This window comes from Gigantopelta aegis, chromosome 9 (genome assembly GCF_016097555.1).
Source record: "Gigantopelta aegis isolate Gae_Host chromosome 9, Gae_host_genome, whole genome shotgun sequence".
Taxonomy (NCBI): domain Eukaryota; kingdom Metazoa; phylum Mollusca; class Gastropoda; order Neomphalida; family Peltospiridae; genus Gigantopelta; species Gigantopelta aegis.
Window position 1 is genome coordinate 15808910 of NC_054707.1, and position 22924 is coordinate 15831833.

At 39.0% G+C, this 22924-nt stretch overlaps 1 protein-coding gene across 3 annotated transcripts in view; it reads right to left on the reverse strand.

Annotated features, from left to right (window-relative positions):
* Nucleotides 1-9790: 9790 nt before the first annotated feature.
* Nucleotides 9791-22924, reverse strand: part of LOC121380733 (sodium bicarbonate cotransporter 3-like) — a 34289-nt gene continuing 21155 nt past the window's right edge. For 2 of the 3 annotated variants that reach the window (XM_041509691.1, XM_041509693.1), the window contains 8 exons: nucleotides 21364-21477; nucleotides 19762-19929; nucleotides 18822-19000; nucleotides 17609-17681; nucleotides 16100-16168; nucleotides 15281-15457; nucleotides 14033-14155; nucleotides 9791-12652 (listed from right to left, as the gene is read on the reverse strand). In XM_041509691.1, the coding sequence (XP_041365625.1) occupies nucleotides 12494-12652; nucleotides 14033-14155; nucleotides 15281-15457; nucleotides 16100-16168; nucleotides 17609-17681; nucleotides 18822-19000; nucleotides 19762-19929; nucleotides 21364-21477 (1062 nt within the window). In that variant the 3' untranslated portion in view covers nucleotides 9791-12493. Of the gene's footprint in view, nucleotides 12653-12679; nucleotides 13366-14032; nucleotides 14156-15280; nucleotides 15458-16099; nucleotides 16169-17608; nucleotides 17682-18821; nucleotides 19001-19761; nucleotides 19930-21363; nucleotides 21478-22924 lie in introns of those variants that run through there. The other variant, XM_041509692.1, reaches the window with a different exon arrangement.

Genomic DNA, 22924 nt, shown 5'->3' on the forward strand with positions numbered 1-22924 from the left:
ACGTTACTCATGCGCTATCAATACGCTAACTATACGGTACACCTTCATGCCAGCGTATGTCAGCGTATGTCAGCGTATGGCCAGCGTACTCTGCGCATATACGTCTATATACGTTGCACATACGTCAGACATACGTTAGAAGTACGTTACTCATGCGCTATCAATGCGCTAACTATACGGTACACCTTCATGCCAGCGTATGTCAGCGTACGACCAGCGTACTCGACCTAGGAGTCACGTACCTCTAGCGTACCTCTAGCGTATTCAGCGTCTGCCTAACGTATGCTTAGCGTATAAACCATACGTCGGAGTACGCACACATTTTTTAAACATGCTTAAAAATAATTTTCTACCTCGCCGTATGCCAGCGTATGCCACCGTGCTTCAAACGTATACAACCTATGCCTCACGTACCCCTAGCGTATGTCAGCTTATACCAGCGTATGAGTGATATTTTTCATACGCTGACATACGCTAGTACGATACGCTACAGTGTGACAGGGCCATAACCAGTCAACCCAAATCTCTGTCTGGTTTACAGCTTAGACTTGGCTATGCTAAATAAGGTTTAGCGCTTCATACTTCAAGGGCGCAGAAATTAAACTGGTAAGTGTTACACACAGTATTACTACACACACAGCTATTATAGTGTTGCAAATTATGTAACTAAAAAAGCTTTATGAATCTAATGTATAATACTGAAAGATTAGTGAAAAAGACTCTCTGCATAATTTCATTGTCAGTACTAATTCCCTAGGCGTATCGGGACGGTTTTCCTCAGAATAGTAGGTTATTGGGCATACAGCTAATTTACATATCAACTAAGTAGTCCATGTTTAGACATTTGTTACCCACCCCCTCAAAATACAAGCCATAACGATGCAATGACTATGTGTTAAGTCTCAAGATACATCTTGTATGTACATTGTATTATCACTGAAGAAAAAACTGACAAATTGTAAATATTCGCTTTATACCGAAAGCGTTTCTTAACTCCAATAAAATGCTCATAAATTTAGCAAAAATAACCAAAAAGAAATTCTCCTCAATTACCCTGAACAAACAATCGCTAATTTTTTATTTAAACACGTCAATTGATATTTCTCTTGATTTTTATGTAATTCAAACATAGTTGATCGTATCACATTGACGAGTTTATTTTATAAATGTATAACCGCTATTAATAATTAAAATTCATTGGATGTTCAAAGCTTAGATAACGCAATGCTCATTTTTCGTGACCAACATTTCAAATATTTGCTTGCACAATTTTTATAAATTCCTCCGTAGACACAAGCAGACGGCTGTTTTTAGGAATATCGCGTCGTGAGTATTATAGAGACAAGAGTGCTATTTCATTATACAGTAACATGTGCTTAAAAAAACAGTGTGCGTAATACGTCCATAAAAACATGAATACATACAACATGCATACATGCATACAATACATAGCCAAAGTAGGTTTTATAAAAATTTGTTTGTATATATATATGTCATTTCAGGGCATTTATATGCGTCAATAAGAACAGCTATTGTAAAGCTGATGACCTACGACGGCATAAGAGCCCGAAATTATATATATCCTCCGTCCATGACATAAAGGTATATAGAGGGGAGAGGAGGGATATATGCACTATAGGTATATAATTTTGGAGCACCAGCATCATATTCGATCAATATGTAGCATCACGTCTGTACTTATGTCCAACGAGCATTAATGTCCGGTGCCAACTTTGCTTTAAATACATAGTTAATGGGAGTGTGCACCGTCTTCTTTGTGGCAGTGCAAAAGGATGGCAATCTCCAGTATAGCGTAAGAGAAACGGGAATAGCGTATAGGGATTCATGCAATCAAATAATTTTCAAATTCCCATTTGATTCCGTATTGTGCAGAAATACGGCCTATGATCACGCATTGTGAATTTATCGCTTAGATTTAAGGTAGCGTTATAGAGCGATTTCAGGAAATTAAATTTCAGATACGGCAGCTCCTCTGAATATGGTCATGCCCCACATATGTTAAAGCGGATCAACGACGGAGGAAGACGTGTGCGACGACGTCGGGATTGTTAGTGAGGCCAGCAGGACGTCTGACGTCGTACGTCTATATACCACCAGATCACGTCGTAGACAAGACGCTCTCTGTGTACGTTACCTGCGTGGTTTTCAACGTAGAGCAAGGCCATGGTCAAGGTCAAGATCAAGATCAAGGTATGTCAGTATTCAGCTAGAATCACCCAGTGATATACGCCTCGGTACGTCGTGGCAGATACATCAGTTTTACAGGCTGAAGTAGGTACTGGGTTCGCATCCCAGTCGAGGCATGGGATTTTTAATCCAGAGACCGACTCCAAACCCTGAGTGAGTGCTCCGCAAGGCTCAATGAGTAGGTGTAAACCACTTGCACCGACCAGTGATCCATAACTGGTTCAACAAAGGCCATGGTTTGTGGTATCCTGCCTGTGGGAAGCGCAAATAAAAGATCCCTTGCTGCTAATCGGAAGAGTAGCCCATGTAGTGGCGATATCGGGTTTCCTCTCAAAATCTGTGTGGTCCATAACCATTTGTCTGACGCCATATAACCGTAAATAAAATGTGTTGAGTGCGTCGTTAAATAAAACATTTCTTTCTTTCACCCACTGATGAATCTCAGGAAGAATCGGTATAATAGATGAATTAATTTGGTAACTGTTTTACTCGTAGTCTTGCCTGCTACATTTTCCCATCAGTATCAAGAGATTTTTTTATAAACACTTTCCCTGAGACAGAAAAATAGTTAACAAATGAATATTATGCAGTATGCATAAACTCACACACACGGTTGCTTTGGCTTTTAAAAAAGTTATTTGTTTAGTTTTTGTTTTTTTTGGGTGTTTTTGTGGGTTTTATTTTTGGGTATGGTTTGGCATTTATTATTATTTTTTGTTTGTTTGGGGTTGGGGGGGGGGGTGGGGTGGGGGTGGGTGGATAGAGATGGTGAGTAGTGGTGGTAGTCTTCTTATTGTTAAAATGAACATAAATAACATTCAGAAGGTTTTTATATATTTATTTTATTCATTTTAAATTTAAACTTCAAATAATTTGAAAATTATAACGTCAAATAAATGGTTTTAGAAAAAAAGTCTACTGAGCATGTGAAAATTCATTCTGGTTTATAGACCGTTCAATAATTATATAACGCTTGAGTCGGGCAGGTGTTATGGCCAAACATATTCTTGCATTCTGTACTGGTAATAAACCAATACAAAATCCCATGCCCTAGTTTAGGACAGCAGCCACCAAACCCCATCAATTACAACCAGAACCAAGCCTTCCAGAAAAACCTTTAGGTCTTCAGACAGTGGAAATTGTGACCAGCCATACTGCCAGATGGCGCCAGTAAACGGTACATCTGATCGACACCATGAACGAACTGCCTCTACTAATGATAGCACCAATAAGCATCACTATGTTATTCCAAGGAGTGACTCTAATGATACGGTTGATTCAAAATGTGGAGTCTGTAATCAGCAATGCACAGCAGTTGCACCAGCTTCTACGAGCGTCCAAACCCACTGCCAAGACAACTGTTTCATTAGACAAAACCATACTGACACATGCACCGTTGGGACTGTGACTGATCAGCAGAGAGTGGTCGTTGAAGACATCCAGCTTCAGTCTGACACAGATTACCTTCAACATGCCCAGAGCTCCAATAGGATAACATCGATAGTGAGCCAATATAAGGTAAGTTCTAACTCCCATCGCTAAAATGGAACAAACCTTCTCGCATAATTAACTGTGGTAAAGTTTAATACAGCCTATGTTTTGTTGCCTTGCGAAGTTCAAGTCTTGGGGTATATATTTTTGTATAGAATTTGCAAGCATGCCACACTTATTTATAAATAGCCCTATAATCTGAACGACAAAATCATTAGCATGTCGAAACTCGTATTTCTGCACAATGATATTTGGTATATTTCTGAGGGTATGCACTCATGGATTAGTATCAGGTGCTTATGGAGAACAGCCACTCCCCAGCACGACAATACGTCCATCACATGTTGTCTGGTTCAGGACAGTTATTCTTAAAATTGGTTTGAAAAAAGTAATCTAAATGACATATTTTTGCTATATTTCATAACAGAGAGATCGAGGGGCATTTTAACAGTCATGATAACATGCACTAGTCTCTCGAATCTATATCAAACCAGTGGTGGTACCAGATATTCATGAAAGATGAACATGTCCTATCCCACTGATGGTATCCATCAACGGCTTTGTCGTTTTGATTTAAATCTATAGCAGTCTTTCAAAAACATTTTACTGCAGATTTCAGTATTGTAGGTTCCAGATAACTACCATTGTTCCACAGATAAATTATTGCTATCAATAGAAATCATACCAAATATTTTGTTACGTATACTAGACGACAACAGGTATTAACAGTTTCAAAAATCATATCTTCGTACAAGGTAGTTTACAGGGTGTTTTGACTAAAAACATGCCTACGTTCTAACAAGTGATATCTTAATGTATACTTGTTTACACAAATGTAAGGTGTGGTAGTCCTATAGACAAAACACTTTACAGTGATTGGCGCGAGCAGTCTCGACATCCTTATGCAGAGATCCGAAACTGAATCCGCTAACGTTTTGTCGTTCAGATTTGATATATTACATATTTTTAGATGAACAACGATGCTATCCATTTTGACAGGCTGGATTTCCAAGGATACTGGTTCTCTACCAAAGTGATGACAGCCCAGACCGTTGTATCGAATTCACTCCGTCCCAACGTCAGCGTCATACAGGCGACGGCATGGATCGTGTCAGCCGTCGTCTACTACGCGTTGGTACAGATTCGGCGACGAGGACTCCGTCACCCTGCTCGTGTTCACAGTCTACCTGACTGATCTTCGTCTACATGGTCACGACGAATAGCTCCACCCACTGCTGCTGTGTTCAGTCGTCGACTGCTTCTGGTGGACCATTCAGAAAGTCTGTCTCGTATCAGATATACTATGGTAAGATCTTTAACGTCTCTTTGTGCCCCCTACTGTCACATGTTTAATAATGTACCCAGTTATCACGCAGTTCTAAATCATGTAAAGTATATGTAAAGCATATAAAATAATGATACCAAGTGAGTTATGTTCTACTATAGATGATAGACAGGTATGTCTCCCTAAAACATAGCCGTAGCTCGTAGCTTAGTTTTTCACAGAACTTTAATGTCATCATAGTCTTTCCTGGACTCTATCCGTATCTCTTAAAGGGACATACCCTAGTTTTTAAAATCTAAGGTATATGTTTTACTATTAGAGCTGTGTTTTATAACTAAAATCATACTGTACTTAGATTTTATTTTTAGATTATTCATTTCCGTACATTCGAAGTGTTTTTGGTCATCCTGGCGTTTTTAATATCACAAAAATTAATGCATTTCTCATATTTTTAAAAACGCACGTGTGTCTGAGAAGTAACAGTTATGGAGTCAAGTGTTAGTCTTTTTTTTTAGAGAGTATTTCATCCTTTCAAAGTCAGAGACTCATGTTTCACTCAGTTGTAACTTTATCCAAATGTGTTACAGGTTTGTAGATTAACTAAACTTAGTGTGCATTTTCATGGGCTGAAACTAGGGTATGTCCCTTTAAGGGTAACCCATTAACTAAACTTAGTGTGCATTTCATGGGCTGAAACTAGGGTCTGTCCCTTTAATGCAGTATGAGGAGTAGGATGTAGTTCAGCGGTAGAGCGTGATGGGTCTCAGAATCGATCGGCCTCAGTGGACTCGGTTTTCTCCCCATACCAACCAGCGCTCTAAGACTGGTACACCAAAGACGTGTGTATTGTCCTGTGGGTCCCCTCTCTCTATCATTATCTCGGACAAGCTTCGAAATAACTATATGCTACGTACCAAGTGACCGTTGTTTAAAATGTGCTAGAGTGTTGTTAAACATATATTCCGTTCAGAATGATTCCTGGAAAATAGTGAGTTGTATCAATCTTTCATAACACACACACACTGGTAATTTCATCGTTTACAACTGTAGGTTGAACGTCGTGGTATACGTTATCCTCGTGCTGGGTATTATCACCTACATTGTCGTAGGATTACAGCGCGCCACCAATCTCATTTCACTTGGAGGAATAGTTTTCTTTCTTCAGTCCAGTAGCTGTGAGTACACCGCTAACATGTCTGTCTTGCCTTTTAATAATATATATACATATACGAACCTGTCTATGGCGGCCACTCGTGGGACATGACAAAAGTGGCCGCCATAGAGAGGTGGCCGCCGTATGCAGGTCATATATAAATCCGATTTTTTAAAAACAATTACACGTATGTTGCAATAGAACTATTAAGGAGTCATATACATGTGCAAAAACGTAATTAAAAACAAGACAAAAAATTATCATCTATATGAAATTTTATTAAGTGAAAAAGAGAATATTTAACAAACAACAGAATAATGGAGCACTGTTCTGCGTATTAAAGTCACTGATTATCCTTTAATGTTCACTTGCTAAAGAAGTCACGTATCTTGCTTTGTTTGCACGTATTTTCAACACGCATGTTTGACACACTTTCCTGAAGTTCCATCACAGAAGTTACGATATCATATTTACCGTGGAAGAGTCCAAATTCTTTTAACTTTCGAACATATTGTTCGGCCTCTGACAGAGAACACACGGTGGTAGTATCCACACTTTCTTCGTCACCGTTAACGCGATCGGCTTACTGGGTTTAGGTGGCATTTTGAAAATAAATATCAGAAATAAACTGCAGCAGTATTTAATTCCTTCTAGAGTTGACACGTTTAACTCCAGTTGTTTTAGGCTAGATACCCTCTTAACAACTGCGTTTAATGACCACCGCCGATGACTAGTACATCGCACCGTTAATCCAGATTAAAAACACTTGTTAATTAACGAACACAGCTAAGCGACCGACGACCTTTAAAGGACCGCTGTTTATCAAGCCAATTGGTTATATCAACAAAAACATCTTACGTTTTTTTTTTTACGATTGCCGACATTTCTTTATAACTTGCACTAAAAAACAATTGTGGCCGCGATAGCAGGTTCATTTTCGCTTTTTTATGACAAAAGTGTGGCCGCTGGCCGCGTTGAGCAGGTGGTTGCCATATAGAGGTAAAATATATAGTAAAATTCATTGGGGGACCTCAGGGTGGCCGCCATGGACAGGTGGCCGCCATATGGAGGTGGCCGCGAAGGCAGGTTTGACTGTATATATATCGCTCTCTCTCTCTCTCTCTCTCTCTCTCTCTCCTTCACTCCTCTCTCTCTCCTTCACTCCCACTCTCTCCTTCAATCACCTTTCTCTCTCTCTCCTTCACCCCCTCTCTCCCTCCTTCCCACACTCACCATCTCTCCTTCACGACCTTCCTCTCTCTCTCCTCTCTCTGTCACTCCTTCCCACACAACTCCTCCTCTCTCTCCTTCACTCCCTCTTTCCTTCAAGCCCCCTCTCTTTTTCTGTTTCTCTTTCCCACACTCCCTCCTTCCCCTCTCTCTCTTCATCTCTCTCTCTCTCTCTCTCTCTCTCTCTCTCTCTCTCTCTCTCTCTCTCTCTCTCTCTCTCGCACTCCCTCCCTCCCCCTCTCTTCATCCACCTCTCTCTCTCTCTCTCTCTCCCTCTCTCTCTCTCTCTCTCTCTCTCTCTCTCTCTCTCTCTCTCTCTCTCTCTCTCTCTCTCTCTCTCTCTCTCTCTCTCTCTCTCTGTGTGTGTATGTGTATGTGTGTGTGTCTGTCAAGGTTTCTGTGTCCAAGCTGTGCTGCAATAACATGATAGATGCCAAAACAGCTGTTTAAAATGTTTGAACGTCTCATTAAGTAAACATTCGTTTCCTTTATTGTGACCGGCCTCGGTGGCGTCGTGGTTAGGCCATCGGTCTACAGGCTGGTAGGTACTGGGTTCGGGTCCCAATCGAGGCATAGGATTTTTAATCAGATACCGACTCCAAACCCTGAGTGAGTGCTCCGCAAGGCTCATTGGGTAGGTATAAACCACTTGCACCGACCAGTGATCCATAACTGGTTCAACAAAGGCCATGGTTTGTGCTATCCTGCCTAAGGGAAGCGCAAATAAAAGATCCCTTGCTGTTAATCGGAAAGAGTAGCCCATGTAGTGGCGACAGCGGGTTTCCTCTCAAAATCTGTGTGGTCCTTAACCATATGTCTGACGCCATATAACCGTAAATAAAATGTGTTGAGTGCGTCGTTAAATAAAACATTTATTTATTTCTTTCCTTATGATATCCACGAGTAGCTCTATGTTATGATGTCCACGAGTAGCTCTATGTTATGATGTCCACGAGTAGCTCTATGTTATGATGTCCACGAGTAGCTCTATGTTATGATATCCACGAGTAGCTCTATGTTATGATATCCACGAGTAGCTCTATGTTATGATGTCCACGAGTAGCTCTATGTTATGATATCCACGAGTAGCTCTATGTTATGATGTCCACGAGTACCTGTATTACGATTTTTAGGATTATAATTATATCCTGCTAATGTATTCGCACATATGGAAATTGAAAACGAAACATTCTCACTGATAATAATTAACTCCTATAACAGATCGATAACACAGCGGAGGCGTGTCCACAGCAGCTTGAACCTTAGTAAGATATAAGCACGGAAATAAATTAACAAAATATATTAGGCTCGTAGAATTGATATCTGGAATGGAGACACAATCTTCAGTGTGTGTGTGTTTGGGGGGGGGGGGGGGGCAAAGCCTCTTGTGGGGGGAGCATAGAGCATATTTTTATCTTTATGTAGAATAAGATAACCCAAAACAACCCCCTACCCCCCAACAAAAAACAACGAAACAACAACAACAAAAGGTTGGACCTCGAGTGGGGGTAGGGGAGACGAGATTTGAAATGGTATTTATCTGACTGTTAAAGCATCGTCTAGAATTGGCGGAAGGTAGTAACACAAAAACATTAATGTTAATCAGTTGATGTGGATGATCTATTCTCAATCTTTACATTTAATAATTAAAACAACTACAACAGACTACAGCTACTACAATCACGCAGTTGTAAAAACATCTTAACTAGTATCTGATTACAATATTATTTCACACATACCGTTCACATATTTCTGAATTTAAGCTAAGGTCTCACTACACAGATGTCATCTGCCATTGAAACCCATTTTAAATTGCCCAACTTCAAACGAAGATTGCCAATAGAATGGGTTCTCATTGTCACTAACAACATACACCATAAGCATTTATTTTCACTCCAAAATTGAGAACATTTCCGTCACAGTTTTTTGCTATATTACCGCATCTGGCTGTAGTACCGGTCCGAACAGGTGGTTCATTAACCGATTCACTCCGATACCCATGTCTCAAAAGGTCGATGCACAATATTACAAAATGACATGGGCAAAATACATACATATTGTTTTAATTCTTCACCAAGTGAATATGTGAACCATAACATGTGTCACAATTAGGAACTATAGTGGACCGTCATCAATGAACTCTTACCCTGAAGTGATCTGTGTAGTGAGACCTAAATCCAGAAACTGTGCGTAGAGCAACTTTGACGTGTATAACCATATTGAAACGTCATCGTATTGTTTCCGGCCACGTCCATAAATATAAAAGGTGGTGAGGAAAAAAAACGAAGAGAAGAAGCCCCAATACTATCTCCTCCTCATACCTTTCTGTTTTTCAGTAGGAGATATACTAACTTAAAAACATGATGGCAAATACAAAGTAAAGCAAAATAAAAATCCAAATAAAAACATTGAAACTCTTTAAATATCTTTAAATTACCTTTATTTTCCAAATAAATGGCATCAGTATATACAAATAAAATAATATATCTCTTTATACATCCACAAATTGCATTTAACAAATTGAGATAAAAAAAACCACACCATGTAAAACATACTGAGTGCTCGAAACAAATTATGCAGAGGTAAATACATAATTTCATTAAAAACTCCACATAGGTTGTCCTTTTAGCACGCGAACGATTCCACAATTTAAAATCTATAACGCATCTGTAATATGTATATCGCAACAGCCACAAATGTCTTTATTGACGGCTTCATAGGCATCAAAAGCGGGGATTGAGTGGGGGACACGTTGATTCCCCCCCCCCCCCCCCCCACACACACACACACAAGGAAAATAATGCAGTGGCCTTCCTTGACAAAAGGAAAATTAAAGTACTAGTTTAATTGACCACCCCAGTTGCCCCAGCGTCCAACGCCTATATATGAGCTAGATGAAATTACGGTTGCCCAGTTTGCAAAGCTTGGTGTCAGCGCTGTTATTTCGTCATCATAAACATAATATATAAGCTCGTATACTATATTGGATAGTCACTCTTAGAAAACACGAATATACAAAACAAAATGTTAGCACTTATGTTACAATTAAGTAATCCAGCTAGTGGTTTCCGTGCAGTTGTCAGTGGATTAAGAGCTAAACTCATAATATATATATATATATATATATATATATATATATATATATATATATATATATATATATATATATATATATATATATACATTACTTGACATCTATTTACAGTTTCCCCCAGAGTATATTGTAATAGTTAGTTAACAGTATTAATAATACACAAGCGCGGATCGATCAGTAGGTATGTAGATAAGCTTATCAAAGAGAGCGTGCGATTTACTGATTTTAAAACATAAATAAATTTTAAAAATATCTTGACTGGTTTTGATGCAATTTCAGTTGGTGTTGTTGACTTTATTAATGATGTTTTAAACAAAATATTCTTCTTTTTTGTGCGTATAAAAATGGATCTCCATAAAAGATATAAATCTCTCTTAAAAGAATACGAAATAACACGCCTCTCCCACCAAAAGGAAACCACCACTTGCCGACTTTTGCCTTACAAAGGTACACACCTATTTCCCAATTAGACCTGCCCATTAGTAGTTCCTACTATATGACTAGGCTCATTCCTGATTCATCAATATGTACACCATTGTGAGAGGAAAAAAAATCTTATGGTATGTGTAAAATCTGGTTAACTACGAGCATTAATAGCATCCTAAGAACAACTTTTGATTTGATCAACCGACAACTTATAGCGAACACTGGGTTTTCAAACTTCAGTTTATAGAAAATATTTGCTTTTAGTTTCATAGGAAAATATTTGCTGATCAGACATTAGAAACTTTATGAACCCACCACAACATTGCGGTCTCGCGGTGCAGTGCAAATCGTCTCAAAAGGATGATGCCATGTTGCTTAGTGGTTTAGGCCCGTGGTCAAATTTTAGAGAAAGGTAGACTACTAATCCTTATTAGCAAACGTGTTATATTACCGACTCCAAGAGAGTTGGGTTGACAAGCAAAAAGTTATGATGCACTAATACTTTATATCTGATTGTCCTCCATTTAGCGTTTAGACGATTCATAATGCAAATTAAAACATGAAAGACAACGTAGAGATGGACCATGAACATATCGGGCCGAATTTACAAAATCGTGTGTTTATTTCCGAGTCTAAATACCAGTGTTTATGAAGTTACTAATCACATTGTAGGAACTGGGGGCGGGGGCGAGTTTTTTTGGGTCATACTCTATATAAATAAAGACAAAAATTCTGGCTTGTGACCACCACTACAGACTGTGGCCCCTTATTAGAGATTGTTCCCCCCACTAGATATCGTTCCTACGGGCCTACATTAGTCTATTTAGGAAAGTTAATATTGACCAAGGCATAAATATCGTTCGTAAATTCGGCCCATTGAGTTTACATGTCCATGCTATTCAATACATATTTGACATTACAATGCACAGCTGCACTATATATCTGGCTACATATTTATTTACGTCATTGGGTTTACTCAACCTCGGATATAAAATGATAAAATGATTAGCTTACGGCATCAACATTCTGATGTAAACGTGAAGCCGTTCTATTTATTAAAACCCTCTTCCCATCAGTTTTGGTCCTAATATTATTATTGTATTTTGTTCCATGTCATTAAAACTATAGCTTTGATGTAACAAAACAGCAACAGCTACATTCTGGTTTTAGGGATATTTTTGTTTTGTTTTATATGTTGAGTAATTGGGTGTAAACTAGAGATTTGGAGCGCTGCATGTCTTGTAGTGTAGATAGAGTATGTAGACAAGATTTTCTAAAATGTTCAGGACATACGGCTTCCAGATCATTACAGGTTTACGGTTCTGTGAGTCCCCCACCCCCGCATCCCGCCCTTGACCTGAATGAAATAAATATGATTCATCTTGGTTATGATATCTGGTAAATAATGACTATATATTATTAATCAAGAGACAGCATGGTAACAGTAGTCATTAGTTACGTGTCGCTAACAATGCTCATTAATCAATGGTCCGTAGTTACATCTAGGAATCAAACAGATGTGGATTTTGCAAACGTTCTCTGTCCGATTAACCCACGCCATGACGTCATTAGTTCTTCAAAACCAATCATATGTTAACCAATCAAATCACATTTTTGTGTCAAACGCACTGTTGGAGTATCCCTGACCTCCAGAGAATTCTTGACTTCCGCCAACAAAGAAGGCTGGTTTCTTTTCATCAACGACGCTAACAACGTTATCTTCACCAGAGTAGGCCGTGTTACTAAACTCGTTTTTGATTGGCTTCTGTCAAACAAATAAAGTCAAAGGTTTGTTAAATGTTAGTGTCTGATGTTAGATTATTAATCTACAAACAATTCTTGACTTCCGTCAACAAAGGAGACTGATTTCTTTTCATCAATGACGCTAACAACGTTATCTTCACCAGAGTAGGCCGAGTTACTAAACTCGTTTTTGATTGGCTTCTGTCAAACAAATAAAGTCAAAGGTTTGTTAAATGTTAGTGTCTGATATTAGATTATTAATCACAAACAATTCTTGACTTCCGTCAACAAAGGAGACTGATTTCTTTTCATCAACGACGCTAACAACGTTATCTTCACCAGAGTTGGCCGAGTTACTAAACTCGTTTTTGATTGGCTTCTGTCAAACAAATAAAGTCAAAGGTTTGTTAAATGTTAGTGTCTGATATTAGATTATTAATCACAAACAATTCTTGACTTCCGTCAACAAAGGAGACTGATTTCTTTTCATCAACGACGCTAACCACGTTATCTTCACCAGAGTTGGCCGAGTTACTAAACTCGTTTTTGATTGGCTTCTGTCAAACAAATAAAGTCAAAGGTTTGTTAAATGTTAATGTCTGATATTGGATTATTAATCACAAACAATTCTTGACTTCCGTCAACAAAGGAGACTGATTTCTTTTCATCAACGACGCTAACAACGTTATCTTCACCAGAGTAGGCCGAGTTACTAAACTCGTTTTTGATTGGCTTCTGTCAAACAAATAAAGTCAAAGGTTTGTTAAATGTTAGTGTCTGATATCAGATTATTAATTTACAAACAATTAGTTTATTCCTTTTTCTAAAAACAATAGAACTGATAAAAAGTAAGCAAACAAGAAAAAAGAAAAAGAAAAGAATGAAGAACGAAAGAAAAGGAAAAGGAAAGAAAGAAAAGAAGGAAGAAAGAAAGAAAGAAAAGGAAAGAATGGCGAAAAAAAAACGAAAAGCAAAACAAAAGGAGAAAGTAATAACAAATAAATAAATAAAAGAACCCTTGAACACCCGACATTGTTACACTTAACCTGCACAGGTTTTGAATCACCTCTACGCAGACACATACACACACGCACGCACGCACGCACGCACGCACACACACGCACAAACACACATGCACAAAAGAGCAGTTTTAAAGAACCCGTCCCCTAAAAGTATTCAACAGACCCCTTTTCCTTTCTTTTTCCTCCACTGGAATTCCCATGTGCCCTGCAAAATATATACTGGATCCGCACCTATGTATCCGATATTTGACGCGTGTCTCAAGTTATTTAACGTGTGTGTCCCCAGATATATTTGGGGTAGGTCCTGAGATATCTGAGGTGTCAATCCTAGGTTAGCATACTTAAACGTGAATAATAACCACACGTCACATTACGCTTACAGTATCGTCGTTTTTGAGCGCTTTCTTCCTCTTCATGGACGGGAGGATGTCGTCCAAGTATTTGAGCTCGTACTGGGTGAAGAAACACTCAAGGAGTTTCCTCACAACACCTGTGAACACCACCTGGAGTAGTAGAAACATCATCGTCATGGCAACGAGTAGTGAAATTGACATAAAATACGCACACAGTGTGGCATAAAATATCAAAGTGGCATGATCATGGAACGCAAACTGACATAAGCAAAGCGAAACAAATCTTGAAATATTCTTGAGTATGGCCTGACTGATGATGTCTGCGAATGTTTTCAATTTCTGCAAAAGATGCTGTTTCAAAGTTTCGTAATGGCGGGATAAAGATATTTCTGATTAATTTAGTTCTGAAATGTAAAGATTGTACCTTGAACCACATGGCCATAAATATTACATGTATATGTTGGAAAATCTAGGCCTGTATAGGACAAGTGTGACGTCACATTGATGCGTTCAGTTCAGGCGAGTGCTTCATAACGTACGTGATGCCGACGATGCCAACCAAGCCTACGTTTTTGTCTTTGAGTAACTCGTCTATCTCTGATAACTTCATCTATAGTTGACAATCAAGTTATCAGTGTTCACAGAATCGTCGCTTTCATAAGTTTTGAAAAGACTGGAATTTAATCCTACTGAACACGGGTTTCGTTTTTTTCTCTGTTCTTTCTATTTTTAGTGAAGTATTTTTGAGGGGAAACACGCGTTGACAAGAGTTCAGCAAGTTATATATTCTTGATTTAATTATGTAAATATTATGCGTGGGATCAATTGTTTGTAATTTATATATCGCAAACAAATGCTAAAATAGAGAACAACACATGGCATGCCTTTAAGAAAATATTATTTAAATTGGTAAACAACGCATTATGCGCCTTTAGGAAAATATTATCTACAATGGTAAACAAGACATTATGCGCCGTTAAGAAAATAGTATTTACAATGTAAACAAGGAATTGTGCGCCTTTAAGAAAATAGTATTTACAATGGTAAACAGCGGATTATGCCCCATTACAAAAATAACATTTACAATGGTATAAACAACGGATTATGCGCCTTTAAGCATTTGGCATTTGACTGAACACATATATTTTATTGTACAAAGAACAACAGAATCGAGCAGAAGTTTGACAACTTACGAGGCCCTCTTCTATAGTATTTACAATGGTACATACACAAACATTGGATAATGCGTCTTTAAGAAATTGGTGAGATACTCACGAGCAAGGGGAAGGCGATGGAGATGGACTTGATGCTCTTGACGATCCACAGGGCTACCAGACAGACGATCTGAAGGACGGTGAATACGTGGACCCGCCACAGGGGCACGTGTCGCAGATAGACATAGTCCGGCTGGTACTTGACCGGCATCAAGAACAGCAGGATTCGGTCAATAAACTGAAACAAACAGAAAAATATATGTATGTAAAATCGTAATGTCCCTTTAAAAATAAGACGAAGCATATCTACTGATACCATGGTAGGTTATAAAAAAGGTACGTTACTCCTCGGCGCTGTACTGTCCTGGACAGCGTGCGCTACAACAGCTTGTTCTGAATGTACACGCTAAACACTCTGACCTGACCTGACCTGACCTGACCTGACCTGACCTCGGTGCTGTAGTGATTAAGCCATCAGACTTAAGGATGATAGGTACTGGGTTCGTATCCCAGTACCTGCTCCCACACAGGGTGAATTTAATGACTCACTGGGTAGGTGTAAGGTCACTACACCGACTTCTCTCTTATTAAAAACTAACAACTAACCACGAACCTTTGTCCTGAACAGATAACCCAGATAGCCGAGTTGTGTGCCCAAATAGCGTGTTTGAACCTTTATCGGATACACGCACGAAAATAATATGAAATGAATGAATGAATGAATGAATGAATGAGAATGTTTTTTTGTTTTTTTTAACTTCGTTGTTTATTTTATTACTTACCTCTTCTATAATAATATATTTATTTCTTGTGACACTAAAACAGTCTATTCAGCCAAATAATAGGGTCATTTCGTAATTGACCTATATTTAAATCTCACCTGCATGCCAAACAAAGCCGAGAAACCCATATAAAAGAAGATTCCATACAGAACAGGCATTGGTATCACCTAAAAACAAATCACAAGATTAGTTGTACAATATGAGCATTGAAGTCTTTCATTAAACATCTGACGTAAGCCAATACCGCAAGACAAAGGTCATCTGAACATGAAAGGGTTGTTGGATTTTATCAGATCTCCTAGGAGTCAAGAAAACGAGGTCAGTCCGATCTGATTTCATTCAGATTGAGTTGTTAATGTTTTGACTTGTTATTGCTGTCGTTTTGTTCATGTTGGTTTTGTTGTGTTTTTTTAGCCCCCAGATATCTTTATTATCCCAGACAAATTCACAGTGTTTGATTTCTGGTACTAATTTACATTATCAGCAATAATTATACTGGTTTACACGTAATTAATAGAACGTGAATGACAAGGAATAATGTGTAGCATTCTGGGACCACCAACGTATGATTTTATATCAGGGGGGGGGGGGTGTGGGGAGGGGTGGGAGTGGGGGGGGGGGTAGTGGTCCGCATTGGGGAGAAGGCAACTACACTGTCTATGAGTATTGTCATGGTGCAATAGAAAAATATGAAATGTGGTGTAAACACAAGGTGTGGTTGCAGCAATTGTTCGCTTACATCAACGCATGGGCGTACGGGCTCCCGGTTTTGTAGGATGGGCGTGGAGTGGGTGTGGCAGGCCGATTTTTTTGCCCCAATTAAACGAAAATGCCAGAATCTGGATAACGAAATTTATCTGTAGTTGCATTAGTGCCAAACAGTTGTATATGGTTGCAAACTAATCACTAAGTATTTGTACTGGGATTACAACTAATATTGTGGTTAGAAAGATGGAAATACAGGGTGAAAACGTTTCAGGCCAGTTCGTCTTGCCCGAATATCTCTATCGTTTTTGCCCGAATTTGAACATTTTCTCCAGGACCAGGGGGCAGTTGCCTACCCCCTGAACCCTATGTCATGCGTTTATGCACCAACGTTAAGAATTTGAATACACTATTAAGAGGTAAAACAGGGCTTCTATATTATGGTAGCGCTACACCCATGGCTAGTGATATTCAATGTTGGGCTAGTAAATAACTACCATTGCAATGCCCGATAGGGCTTCTAGATTATGGTAGCCCTACTCCCATGGCTAGTGATATTCAATGTTGGGCTAGTAAATAACTACCATTGCAATGCCCGACGGCTAGTGAAAAAAAGTTGTCTAATGCTGCATTTAAGTATATTTTGTAAATATGAATATCCAGCCCCCACCCCCATCCCCCAATCTTAGTGTTTTTAAGCTCTATCTCCCTCTCTGTTGGCGACATTATTATTAGTAGTAAAATTATATTAACTTAAAGTAAAGTAAAGTAGGGCTAGTGAATTTTTAATTATGGCTAGTAAATATTCAAAATCACTGATCCCATGGCTAGTGGATTTTATAAAAATTCTGGAAGCCCTGGGGAAAAGATGCTGGTCGGAGGGTTGTTGTTTTATCACTTACCCCGAGGACATTTGTGATGAGTACAGCCACTCCACTGAGAATTCCGACAACCAAACCCGTCACACGTTGTTCCCTGAAAGCAATCAGCGCATGCTCAGAAACGTCAGATACAAGGTAGTATGTTTTAAGTATTAACAAGCATCACAGTCCAAGCAATAAGTGTGGATATGTTAAAGGGATACTCCCGTGTTTGCTGCATTGTAAGATGTTTCCGACTAATAAAATATTTCTACGATTAAACTTACATATTAAATATATTCTCTTGTTTAGAATATCATTGTCTGTATATTCAATGTGTTTCTGGTCGTCTTAATATTTATGAGAAGTCCAAACTGGATTTTGTCTTTGTTAGTCGATAACATCTTAAAAATTGCAGCAAACTCAGGAATGTTCCTTTAATGTAATTACATGTATGTTTTAAGCATTGACAAGCATCACAGTTACATATAAGTCCTAACAATATGTGTGGGGTATGTCAATGTCATTACATGTATGTTTTAAGTGTGGGTATGTTAATGTCATTACATGTATGTTTTAAGTGTGGGTATGTTAATGTCATTACATGTATGTTTTAAGTGTGGATATGTTACATGTCATTACATGTATGCTTTAAGTGTGGGTATGTTAATGTCATTACATGTATGCTTTAAGTGTGGGTATGTTAATGTCATTACATATCCCATTTCACCTTTACCGGACCAATACAAATTATACATGTATTATTCTTATTTAAACTTGAAAACTCTTGTATGATTCGTATGCAGGACTAACAAGGACATAGTGTCAACTAGGTATTGGTAGAAACTTTTACACGATTATTATATATTGTTAGTGTGCTTATTATATGTTCTTGGCGTGGCTTGTCTGGAACTTGTAGTTAATAAATTTGTATAGTATAATTATATGTAGGCTATATATTCGAAATATTGACGTGGTTCCTACCGTGCTCCGGAGTCAAAGGAGGAATTTCCAACCTATTGCGTACGATTATCTTAAGCTCGTCATTGCTGCCACTTACTTTATTAACAAGTAAAATTACTTGTTAAATACATTTTCTTCTTCAGAATATCAGTGTCTATATGTTCAATATATTACATGACAGTGTTTCTCGAAATTGTCAATTTACATATAATGAGGCATGGCGCCACAGAATTTTACTTCTGTCACCGTTTCGTTTCTGGTATGGCCAATATGTGGTTATTCTAAGACGTACCTTACTCCGAGAAACGTTGGTCGTTCGCCAGGGGCGGTACATTCTGATTCCTTCTTTAAACTCTGGATGTGGGCTATGGCGGACACGGTGGCGGCCACGTACCAGGGCAGACCCAGGAAGGAGTGGGCGAGCACCAGGGCAGCCACCACAAGCAGGTCCAGATGGTAACCCTTACCTTTCTGATAACAAGAGAGAAATATGTGGTTAGTTTGACACGTGGAGAGAGAGAGAGAGAGAGAGAGAGAGAGAGAGAGAGAGAGAGAGAGAGAGAGAGAGAGAGAGAGAGAGAGAGAGAGAGAGAGAGAGAGAGAGAGAGAGGGAGGGAGGGAGGGGAAGGGAGTAAAGGAGAAAGAGAGAGAGAGAGAGAATGAGTGAGACAGACATACAGGCAGACACACAGGCAGAGAGATAGATACAGACATACAGAGAGAGAGAGAGAGAGAGAGAGAGAGAGAGAGAGAGAGAGAGAGAGAGAGAGAGAGAGAGAGAGAGAGAGAGAGAGAGAGAGAGAGAGATTATGATGATACTGGTCAGTATCGATTACAGGACTTCCACTAAGACTGGTTTAATAATATAAGCACTCACTGACAGAATTAAAAAAATAAGTTTGGAACATAAATGATAGTTCGTATTATTTCCTATTCCAGTGCATGTAACTACCGAAAGTGTTCACCCAGGGTACAAGTTCAATGTCACGTCATTACGAATGTCATCAAAATTAGTTTGTACAGCAATTGACAGACAACTTAAGTCGTATTCTATGTCTGCTAAAACCATCAGTCCATTTGGGTTGTATTTATTTTATGCATGTACGTATAATAAAGTTTCAAAAAATGAAAGCTTTATACTACACAACAGTGTTGAATATTTTATGGCGGGAAATTCAAATTATAAGTATTGCGTTAAAACCGTAAGTGAAACTAAAAGTCGACTGACTAACCTTGAGTTTGTTTTCCTTGCGGTTGACGATGACGGCGGTGATCTGCTGGTCCATAAAGATGAGGATGGTGGCGATGATGGCGGGCACACCGGCGGCGATGTACAGCCACCAAGGGTTCTTCTCCGAGAAGGGGTGGATAAGCCAGCCTCGAACGTCCGACCGTGTCGGCTACACAAATACAGTAGAGTGGAGCAATATGAGTCAGTGTGGATGTTATGTAGAAACGATACATATTATGAGACCAGGTATTAATAGAACATAAACAAACAAATCAACCCCATCGGAACCCCCCCCCCCCAAAAAAAAAAAAAAACCCCAAAAAACCCAACAACAACAACAACACAAAAAACCCACAAAACCCCCCCCCCCCCCAAAAAAAAAAAGAAAAAAAAAAAGGAAACAAATAATAAAAACAAACACACAAAAAAACCGACAAACAGACAAACAACCCCACCGCCACATCCCCTCAAAAGAACGTATAGGAAATGAGTTAAAAATTAAGTTAATAATAAAAACGCTTTATTAATTGCCGAAAATATTTTACTCTGCAAACAATTCGAGAGTTAGTGCCTTTAACATGATCTCAATGTGATCCCATTTTGATATCAAATGTAGGTGTTAAAGAAGAAACTTATTTCCTACTCCAATGTTTACGGCAGGTGGCCGTACCTTTTAAAGACATGAACAATATTTTACCTTGAATTCGGCCGGTACTTTGAGTTTGGGTGTGGCCATTCTTACAATATTTTACCTTGAACTCGGCCGGTACTTTGAGTTTGGATGTGATACCATTCCTACAATATTTTACCTTGAACTCGGCCGGTACTTTGAGTTTGGGTGTGGCCATTCTTACAATATTTTACCTTGAATTCGACCGGTACTTTGAGTTTGGGTGTGGCCATTCTTACAATATTTTACCTTGAACTCGGCCGATACTTTGAGTTTGGGTGTGGCCAGTCCTACAAATTTGGGTGTGGCCAGTCCTACAATATTTTACCTTGAACTCGGCCGGTACTTTGAGTTTGGGTGTGGCCAGTCCTACAATATTTTACCTTGAACTCGGACGGTACTTTGAGTTTGGGTGTGGCCAGTCCTACAATATTTTACTTTGAACTCGGCCGGTACTTTGAGTTTGGGTGTGGCCATTCCTACAATATTTTACCGTGAACTCGGCCGGTACTTTGAGTTTGGGTGTGGCCAGTCCTACAATATTTTATCTTGAACTCGGCCGGTACTTTGAGTTTGGGTGTGGCCAGTCCTACAATATTTTATCTTGAACTCGGACGGTACTTTGAGTTTGGGTGTGGCCATTCCTACAATATTTTACCGTGAACTCGGCCGGTACTTTGAGTTTGGGTGTGGCCAGTCCTACAATATTTTATCTTGAACTCGGCCGGTACTTTGAGTTTGGGTGTGGCCAGTCCTACAATATTTTACCGTGAACTCGGCCGGTACTTTGAGTTTGGGTGTGGCCAGTCCTACAATATTTTACCGTGAACTCGGCCGGTACTTTGAGTTTGGGTGTGGCCATTCCTACAATATTTTATCTTGAACTCGGCCGGTACTTTGAGTTTGGGTGTGGCCAGTCCTACAATATTTTACCTTGAACTCGGCCGGTACTTTGAGTTTGGGTGTGTGCAGTCCCAGGCCGTAGTCGAAGCCCACCATGAGGATGATGGCGATGAGCACACCAAAGTCGCTGATCATCTGACGAACCTGTTGGAGAAAATTAAAACTTGCTTTATGACCGTGGAACGCAGATATATTTCATTTCAGTTGGTCTAAACCGGCCTCGGTGGCGTCGTGGTTAGACCATCGTCTACAGGCTGGTAGGTATTGGGTTCGGATCCCAGTCGAAGCATGGGATTGTTAATCCAGATACCGACTCCAAACCCTGAGTGAGTGCTCCGCAAGGCTCAATGAGTAGGTGTAAACCACTTGCACCGACCAGTGATCCATAACTGGTTCAACAAAGGCCATGGTTTGTGCTATCTTGCCTGTGGGAAGCGCAAATAAAAGATCCCTTGCTGCTAATCGGAAAGCGTAGCCCATGTAGTGGCGACAGCGGGTTTCCTCTCAAGATCTGTGTGGTCCTTAACCATATGTCTGACGCCATATAATCGTAAATAAAATGTGTTGAGTGCGTCGTTAAATAAAACATTTCTTTCTTTCTTTCAGTTGGTCTCTTAATGCATATAATATAGATACTAATTAAAACCAAGAATTATGTAACATTTGAGGAATATACACGTAATACACTAAATGATATAATCTCTGAAAAATACAGTACTCTGAATGGTACAAATGTCAGACGCCATATAATCGTAAATAATATGTGTTGAGTGTGTCGTTAAATAAAAAAAACATTTTTTTTTTCTTTTTCTGAATTACACTTCGCCCTGTAATTCTTCAAATATACACTACCTTCAAAGATACAATACGCCAAACGATATATTCCTTGAAAGTAAAGTTTGTTTTGTTTAATGACACGACTAGAGTACATTGATTAATTAATCATCGGCTATTGAATTTTAAACATTTGGTAATTCTGACTCGTAGTCATCAGAGGAAACCCGCTACATTGTTCTTAATGCAGCAAGGAATCTTTTGTATGCAATTTCCCCACAGACAGGACAGCATATACCACGGCCAACACAAACCCTGTAAGATGCACTGCATTACATATAATCCGATACAAAGAACGATGCAATCCCTAAAATATTTAATACATGTACACTAAACAATATTATTCATGAAAGATTCAATACTCTGATCAACATAATCACTAAAAGATGCACTTAAAAAGTACAGTTATACAGTTTGAAGTACCATAGTAGTATGTCGAGATATTATGTAATAGGCATCCTTGTCACTTCCACGTCAGGAAAAAAAACAGACGAAAGAAATGTTTTATTTAACGACGCAGTCAACACATTTTATTTACGGTTATATGGCGTCAGACATATGGTTAAGGACCAATCTAATTAAAATTAGCTCCACTATTACATGTGGATCTAACACCAGCCAGTTGGAGCTCATGTCATCCAATCAAAACCTTACTTGCAGAATCCTGCCAGTGTTTTAAAACTAACAACACTGCGTAGTTCCCAATGTCCAGGTAACATTTCGTCTGTAAATAATAATTTAAATATTGACCAATCAC